The sequence below is a fragment of the Sinohyriopsis cumingii genome, chromosome 16 (genome assembly GCF_028554795.1).
Source record: "Sinohyriopsis cumingii isolate HCF-2022 chromosome 16, ASM2855479v2, whole genome shotgun sequence".
Classification (NCBI taxonomy): domain Eukaryota; kingdom Metazoa; phylum Mollusca; class Bivalvia; order Unionida; family Unionidae; genus Sinohyriopsis; species Sinohyriopsis cumingii.
Window position 1 is genome coordinate 97925095 of NC_142976.1, and position 9298 is coordinate 97934392.

The 9298-nt window shown below is 34.3% G+C and overlaps 1 protein-coding gene across 2 annotated transcripts; it reads left to right on the forward strand.

Annotated features, from left to right (window-relative positions):
* Window positions 1–262: 262 nt before the first annotated feature.
* LOC149781038 (DC-STAMP domain-containing protein 2-like) lies at window positions 263–8473 on the forward strand. Of its 2 annotated transcripts, XR_016415203.1 has the most exons (5): window positions 263–502; window positions 1372–2636; window positions 3381–3451; window positions 5572–7409; window positions 7947–8473. XR_016415203.1 is itself a non-coding variant. In XM_089938169.1 (4 exons), the coding sequence occupies exons 2-4, from the start codon at window positions 1566–1568 to the stop codon at window positions 6836–6838; spliced, it is 2409 nt and encodes an 802-aa protein (XP_089794295.1). In that variant the 5' UTR covers window positions 263–502; window positions 1372–1565; the 3' UTR covers window positions 6839–8473. The 2 variants fall into 2 exon arrangements, 1 of the variants encoding a protein (XP_089794295.1); XM_089938169.1 differs by having other exon boundaries at window positions 5572–8473.
* The last annotated feature ends 825 nt before the right edge of the window (window positions 8474–9298 follow it).

Here is a 9298-nt window from a genome sequence, read left to right on the forward strand (position 1 = left end):
TTCCACTATTTGTAAAATTCTAACAAGAAGTTGAAATGACACAACTGAGGTAGTACCATACCAAACGTTTTAACTTGGTCTTATGTCAGATGGATAACAATCCGATCAGTCAAACTTTTCTTTAAAATGGAGAATGGAAATCCACATTTTCAGGTCATGTGACTTTGATCTTGGACACAGCAGCCGAAAATTCAATTGTTTAGATTAAATATGGTATAATTTGACTGTGGTGTCATTCGGATTCAGTCTGACTCTGAATTTGGCATGATTCACTCATAACCATATTTAGTATGATATACTCGGATTCAGATTCGGCTGCATTACGTCTCTTGTTGTTTAGTTTAATGTGATGCGATTATAAAAGGCAACTTATATAAATAGTTTCATGTTTTCAGTTCACGTTAACAGGGAATTCTTTTGTTAGGTAAAACTTTGTTCCATGAAACTTCAGCACAAGGACTAAATCCAATCACTTCTACATAGAAGAATAAAGACATTAAAGGTAAGAAACCACTATAATACGGTGCGTTCCGTGAACGTTGGTCAAATTCCGTTATGCGGTCTTTGTAGATAAAGTTGTTGAAATATTTTTCTATTTCTACAAATGGTGGCCATACATTATAGCAGATTGGCATCTTTTTTCTGAAAGTACTTCTGGGTAAAAACCTTTCCGCCAACTTTAGTTAAACCCAGAGAAGCGTATTTTGCGAATTTCTTATATTTCATAACAGAGGCCATATTTATTAACGGGTAGATATCGTCTGTTCGGACTAATATGACCTTCACTCGGGATGCCTTCTCATAAATTCGGCAATATTCTCAAGATTGTTTTCTAGTAATGGTAGCCATATTTGACACACTTACAAATTTTTCAAAGTCTTTCATGTCTGGATGATGTCTGTTAAATGGTAAACTTCTTTTGAGACGAATTTTAGTAAAAGTTCATTTAAAGGTTTCAATATTTTAAGTACAGTGTCCATATTTTATTTCAAATCGGTATGATTTTGAACAAGCTTGACACGATATTGCATTTTGCAGATAAGTAAAAAACATAATTCGTTTTACGTTTTAGTAAAAAGTAATTTAATTTTTGCTCTGATTTTAGAAACAGTAGTTAATTTATTGGAGAATCATCAAATATGTACAAACTTGAGAGTTCTTTGAGCCAGGATGATTTGTCAAACATGGTCAAATCCTGTTTTCAGTTCTCTTTAAGAATGCATTCAAGTATTTTTCTATTTTCCTTCTGAATTATTATTATTTATAGCAGATACGTTGAAAATAGTAAACGTTGACAGACTCGCGCACAAGGTTGAAGGTCTATACCACTAGATCTCAAACCTTCGCTCAGTTTATATTTTTTCTTTTCAGGTATTGAATGTTTGTGATACGAAGAAACTGAGTCTACGGCAAGTATTAATCATAAGAGAAGCCAACCCAAGGATTGTATAATTATATCTGATATCAAAGAAAACTGGTGACATCAATTCAAAAGGGATCCAAGTTTTATTAACTGGAGCTTTCTACTATCTTCGTAGGAGTTAACAAGGACGAATTCAGTTGAGATGGCCCAGTGTAAAGCTACCTTTGATTACAAAGGTGAAGCAGAGGGATATATCAGTCTTAAGAGAGGTGATCTCTTGATGAATACAGAGAAACATGATAATGGTTGGTATATGGGTAAAAACATGTCGACAGGAAAGGTAGGATTATTCCCTGGGTCCCATGTCACCCAATGCACTGTCTCTGAGCCAACCAAGACCCTGAAACAATATGAACCTTTGCCTTCAAAGCTTATCACAGCAAATTCATCACAAAGTGACTCCTTATTAGTCCACGAGAGTGCTAAAGGACAAACTAGTGATATCACAATGAAGGAAAGTACAGGAGATACCACGAAAGGGCCTCCACCAAGACCTCTTTTACCTGCACGGGTAAGATGGAAGAATACATCAAGTGAAAGAAATGGCAATGAAGAAACACCATCAGTAGATAATAAGAAAGAAAACGCAAGACACAAACCACCTGAACTACTTGGCAAACTCTCTTCGAGCAAAGAAATTCTGACCCAGACAGGTAGAAAACTATTCCTAACTGACAAAGACCAAAACAGAACCCCAAAAGCAATATTAGGAGCGATGACTGGTGTTTTCCTGGGTGGACTGATATTTCTTGTCCTGAGGTATTCATTTGGGTATTCCGATTTGGAAGCTGGTATCACAGTTGCCATTGTAACAGTTTTAATATCAGTCGGTCTAGCCTTGTCCATGCTTTTTCGCTGTGTTGTTGCACTCGTAGTTCCAAATTTTTTCACAGGGAAGGGACGTGCGGTCATCTTGTCCATTATATTTGGCTTTATGCTGTCTCATACTGTTCAAAACATCAAACACAACATGGAGGAGGTGGCGATAAGTATGTCCTGTATTGCAGATCTTGCCCTAAATCAGGCACGAGACCTTCAGGGGCAACTGAAAAAGCCATTGGTACAAGCTGCAGAATACATTGACAGGCAGAAAATTGTCCTCAGAGAGTTACAGGATGAGATGGGTAAAGCGATTTTACCCGTCAAGAATGGTCTGACGATAATGTATACAGAAATAAAAAAAATACAAAATGATGTGGATTCCATTGAAAAGGTGAGATTAATATTTTCATTCTCCTGGGTAATCGGGAGTTTGACATTACATGTCTTTTTTATCAACTGTTAGCAATTTCGACAGATTAGTGAAAGACATTTTTGAAGACGGTAAACAAAATATAAGTTGGAAAAGAGAACTTCACACGATAGTGCTATCGTTCAATACATTTTATACCAACTGTAAGTGTCTGTTGTTCATTTGGTACCAACTGTAAATGCTTGTTCATTTGGTACAAAATGTAAGTGTCTGTACTTTTGATACCAATTGTAAGTGCCTGTACATTTGGTTCCAATTGTAAGAGACTGTACATTTTATGTAGCACCTCTAAAAACCTCTCACGAATACTTATATATGTTGACCTTCAGAATCACCAATCAAATTACAGCTATCTCATTTATGAAATGAAACACTTTATTCGGAACGTTTCTAACATTACCAACATTTGGAACATGACTTTTCTGAAGATAACTCTTACTAATAATAAATACAACACTTTATCTGATATTTTCCGAAAGAAAAAGTAGAAACAAAAGAGTGGAAAGCTAATTTCAAATGTTGGCAGAACACAGACCTTTCTCTGTGCATGGCAGGTGTACGATTCAAATTTTGAAAAGATTACTTAAATACGTGTCTGATATTTAGCTTAGCCTATATTTACTATTACAATTATTACTATAATTACTACTACAATTAATACTACCAGCTTCATAACAATATGAATTTAAAGTTATTCAATTTCAGAACTGTTCTCAAAATGCAACACCTTTTATTGACAAGTGCTTAACAATATGCGACACAATCCCGGATCCAGAGTAAGTGTCAAATTTATGCAAACTGGTCATAATGCTATTTGTAAATCGGCATGTATTTTGATCTGGGAATAATGTTATTTGTAAGTAGGCAACTGTGCATTGTATTTGTTCTGGGAATGGTGATGTCTGTACCTTGGCATGATGTTATCTGTAAATGAGCATGAAATTTGTATCTAGGACATGATGTTATCTGTTACAGGTATGCACTTTGTATCCAGACATGATGTTATTTCTCTGGGTATGGTGTTTTTTCTCTGGACATGATGTTATTTCTCTGGGTATGATGTTTTTTTACTCTGTTGTTATTTCTCTGGGCATGATGTTTTTTCTCTGGGCATGATGTTATTTCTCTGGGCATGATGTTATTTCTCTGGGCATGATGGTATTTGCAACTGGATATACTATCTGTATCTGAGCATGTTGTTTTTTGTAACTGGGCATGATGCTGTTTGCATTTAGGCATATTGTACTATGAAACTAGGTATTCTGTTACTTGAACTGGGCATAATGCTGTTTGGGACTGGATATACTATTGTAACTGGGCATTTTATGTTGTTTGTAACTTGGCATGTTATGTGGAACTGGCATAACTTATCATGTTATTTGGAACTGGTAATAGTATTATTTGTAACAGGTCCAACTAGTTGTAAAACTATTGCTAAACACTGTCAATGGTCATATAATTATACACTTACAGGTAAAATTGTTTCTGCATTGTTCAAGTCCGATCTTCTGGCAATCAGACTGAATATGCATACTATATTGTCTTGCCCTTCTCTGTCTTTTGACACAATTGCTATATGCTGATAAATGGTCACATTACTTTCCACTGTCAATGGTCATATTGATATGCACTGTCAATGGTCATATTGATATACACTGTCAATCGTCATATAATTATACACGTGTAATAGTAATATTACTATACACTGTCAATAGTCATATAATCATACACGTGCAATGGTAATATCACTATTCACTATCAATGGTCATATTACTACATAATATCAATGGTCATATTGTTAATGGTCATATTGCTATGCACTGTCAATGGTCATATTGATATACACTGTCAATGGTCATATAATTATACACTGTCAATGGTCATATTGCTATGCACTGTCAATGGTCATATTGATATACACTGTCAATGGTCATGTTGTTATACACTGTCAATGGTAATATTGCTATGCGCTGTCAATGGTTATATTACTATACTCTGTCAACGATTATATTGCTATACACTGTAAATGGTCATATTGCTAAACACTGTCGATGGTCATATTTCTAAACTCTGCCAATGGTCATATTGCTATACACTGTCAACGATCATATTGCTATACACTGTAAATGGTCATATTGCTATACACTGTCGATGGTCATATTTCTATACTCTGCCAATGGTCATATTGCTATACACTGTCGATGGTCACTTTACTAAACACTGTATATGGTCATATTAATATGTACTATAAATGAATCATATATCTAAGTGCATATAATGGAAATTGGTCATATTGTTATACACTGTTAGCGATCATATTACCATACAATTTTAATGGTCATAGTACTATATGCTGGTAATGGCGATATTTATTTAAATATCTGAAGAAAGCTTGGTTGGTTGCTAATTTTATTCGTTTATTTCTATCTGAGCAATTTTAATCCACAGCCGATTTATTAAAAACATATTAGCTAATTGGCATGAATATATTTCTCGCTTTTAGTTCGCTTTTGTAGTTTAAATGTTACGAATTTATACCTGGTTTAAATACAATTTATTAACAGAGTTTAATTTCCGGATCGGACTCTGCAAGAGCGTTTCATATTAGAAGATCAATATAATAACTTAATCATATACATGTTATAGTTAACAAACTGTACACCAGTTTTAGAACTTAACTAATGAGTAGACTTGCATGAGTTATTATGTAACATTCAAAATAAGGTAACGATTATATTTAAAAATTGTGTTCTAAAGTTTGATTTTACTAGTGTATGGAAATATTACACTTTCAGTGAATCATGTATGTCTTAGATGTGACGCTTGCTCAAATGATACACATAGTGTTTAAGCACATGTAACATAATGACAGTTTACTTAACTAGTTTTCCTATAGATCTGTCTTTGGACTAATGGACAAATGCAAAGGCGCATGCTGGGAAGTAAGGAAGGTATTCCAAGATAGTTGTAAATTCCTAACACTTGCAGATGATGAGCTAAGAAAGGCAATGAACACAACTGAACAAGACTTGAACGCTGTGGTCAATTATTTCACGGTTAACCTGTCCACAACCAAAGAGTTTAATGCCGATGTTAATTCAAGTCAATCCGCAGAAAGCATTCGAAAAGAGGTGAAGGAAGAATTAGAAGCTAAAACTGGTGCTTTTGTTAACTTTATAAGAATCCTGGAGAAAGTTCTATCCCTGACATTGATTCTTTTATTTCTGCAATCCTTTTGGTATGTACGAAATTATCTGGCACGTGATTCCTATGACAACATATACATTACCAAACGTTTCAAGGATCTGGATCAAGAAAGAAAAGATTGTGGATTGAGTTGTGTATTGCCACTGAAGAAAAAGGAGAAAAATTTGTACATTGACACCAGTTCTTGGCGTATCACATTAGTGGAAATAGGTCACGGCAAGTTTGGCCTGGCTCAGATTGGTATGCATTTGTTGCTGTGTCTTAGTGTACTTTTATTTGACTATCTTCTCTACTATATCCTTGATCTCCTGAAACGGCACGGGAACGTCAATATTCAGTACAAGGGCAATTCCAAATTTCAGCTTAACGTCGATGGAACTGGATTTGTTGCCAAATTTTATCGAGAACTCATTCAGGGATTAAACATCAATGAGAGCTATATTGGTGAAATGAATTTGACAGATTGTCTGCCGCACCCCTCCATGCCAGACTCATCGAACATTCCCGTCTACATAGTCCTTTATCTTATTGCCGTCCTCTTCGTTCTCATGAAGGAATGTGCATCACGAGCTCGCAGAAAAATCACTGCTTACTACTATCCAAGACAGGAAGAAGCACGAACTCAATATCTCCATAAATTAATTCGACACAAGCGAATCAGTTTTTGGAAATTCTTGCGCCAAAAGATCAAATCATCTTATAAGGAAAACTGTGTCAATGAGCAACTACAGCTGATAACGTGGCTGTCATTCAAAATCCCATGTCTTGCAAGATGTCTTTCACAGAAAGACAAAATATGCCTAAGCTGTGAGACAGCTGAGGGGGGATTCCATGACATTGGTCTGGTGAAATGTTCCGGTGACCAATGCAATGCCTATTACTGTACAGATTGTTATGAAACTCTGAATAAAACGTGTCCATTGTGTTCAGTGGACGATGTGGTCCATAGAGAATAATAGTTCATTACTGTAACAGTGGAATCGTACAAGTTTCTAGAACTATTCTTTGTTAGTAATGTCCACCACCGTATGGAATACGGATCATGGAAATGGGCCTGAATTAGAGTTCTTCGTTTCAAACAATACTTTTTTTATATTAATATTGCATGCTTTCTTTGAAAATGTTTGATCTACATCTTCTACTACTGTTGCAGACTTATCGTCCGAATTTATTACATAGCTTTGACAGTGCTCAGACGTTTCATAAGAATACATTATATTGCAATGACAGGGATCAGGTTTTTCATACGTAAGCATAATATTGCAGTAACATTGATCAGGTTTTTCATACGTATGTATTACATTGCTTTGACAGTGATCAGGTTTTTCATACGAAAGAATTACATTGCTTTGGCAGTGATCAGACTTTTCATACGTATGCATTATATTGCAGTGACAGTGATCAGGTTTTCCACACGTATGCATTACATTGCAATTACAGTGATCAGGTTTTTCATATGCAGGCACTGATATTGACAGTGAGCAAACTTAGGATACGAATGCATTGCATTGCGTTGACAGTGATCAGGTTTTTCATACGAATGCATTGCATTGCGTTGACAGTGATCAGGTTTTTCATACGAATGCATTGCATTGCGTTGACAGTGATCAGGTTTTTCATACGAATGCATTGCATTGCTTTGACAGTGATCAGGTTTTTCATACGAATGCATTGCATTGCGTTGACAGTGATCAGGTTTTTCATACGAATGCATTGCATTGCGTTGACAGTGATCAGGTTTTTCATACGAATGCATTGCATTGCTTTGGCAGTGATTATGTTTTTCATACGAATGCATTGCATTGCTTTGACGATGATCAGGTTTTTCATACGAATGCATTACAATGCTTTGCCAGTAATCAGACCTTTCATACGTATGCATTATATTGCAGTGACAGTGATCAGGTTTTCCATACGTATGCATTATATTGCAATTACAGTGATCAGGTTTTTCACATGCGAGTATTGCATTGCTTTGACAGTGATCAGGTGTTTCATACGTATACATTATATTGTAATGAATGTGATCAGGTTTTTCCTATCTATGCATAACATTGCAATTAGACTTTTCATACGTATGCATTATATTGCAATAACAGTGATCACGTTTTCCATACGAATCCAATTACATTGATATTGACAGTGAGAAAACTTAGGATACGAATGCATGGCATTGCTTTGACAGTGATCAGGTTTTTCATACCAATGCATTGTATTGCTTTGATAGTGATCAGTATTTTTTGTTTTCACTTTTTGATTGGTTGATTCGATTTCATGCATATGTACTTATTTTTCAATAGCAATTGGTGTTACGGCTAAAGCTTCATTTTGTGTCCACAGGAAAGGCTTGTAGCTCCCTTTTCCCCGACATGATATAGATTTTAATGTGTTAACGTACTGTTAAAACCTGCAAAAAGAATACCTTCTCATTAGCATACAAACCAAATTTTGTCTTTTGAAACTACCTAATATTGCACATATTCACCTTTACAAATATACTTATATTCACATATACTTATGTTTACATATACTTATATTTACATATACTTATATTTACATATACTTAAATTTACATATACTTATATTTGCATATACGTACATTTGCATATACTTATATTTACATATACTTATGTTTGCATATACGTATATTTACATATACTTATATTTACATTTACTTATATTTACATATACTTATATTTACATATACTTAAATTTACATATACTTATATTTGCATATACGTACATTTGCATATACTTATATTTACATATACTTATGTTTGCATATACGTATATTTACATATACTTATATTCACATATACTTATATTTACATTTACTTATATTTACATATACTTATATTTACATATACTTATATTTACATATACTTAAATTTACATATACTTATATTTGCATATACTTATATTCACATATACTTATATTTACATTTACTTACACGTATATAACCTTATACTTATATATGTACTCCAGGAGCCAAATATATTCAGAATATAATGTTTTCAAAAATCACAGTTTGCACTGAAATTGTTACAGCTTTGCACAAATGAGGTACTAACAGTTTGCAAACAACCAATTTGGGCGTTAAAGGGTTCGCAAATAATTATTTAGGAATTCATTTTGCAGATACCATCATCGCCTAAATTTTCGTCTGAAAATCTTTGTAAATAGGTACTTATACAAATATTTACAGTTAATTTAATTAGACGTACCTGCCTTACACGAGCAATAATTTTCAAAACGTGTCTGTGTCTGTGTGTGTGTGTGTGTGTATTTCCAAATATAAAATAATCCTCTTCCAATTAGTTTAAGGAGTTTAGATTACTTGGAAAACCGCGTCTAAATAGCAGAAAATTATACTTTGAGAATGAAACGAAACCCGTTTGAAAACACAGATCCAGTC

Bases quoted from the DNA above. Each gene is read 5' to 3' on its own strand.
- LOC149781038 (XM_089938169.1), top strand. From the start codon at position 1,566: ATGGCCCAGTGTAAAGCTACCTTTGATTACAAAGGTGAAGCAGAGGGA. The intron at 2,637-3,380 runs GTGAGATTAATA...ATTCAATTTCAG, and splicing joins ATGTGGATTCCATTGAAAAG to AACTGTTCTCAAAATGCAAC. The intron at 3,452-5,571 runs GTAAGTGTCAAA...GTTTTCCTATAG, and splicing joins GACACAATCCCGGATCCAGA to ATCTGTCTTTGGACTAATGG.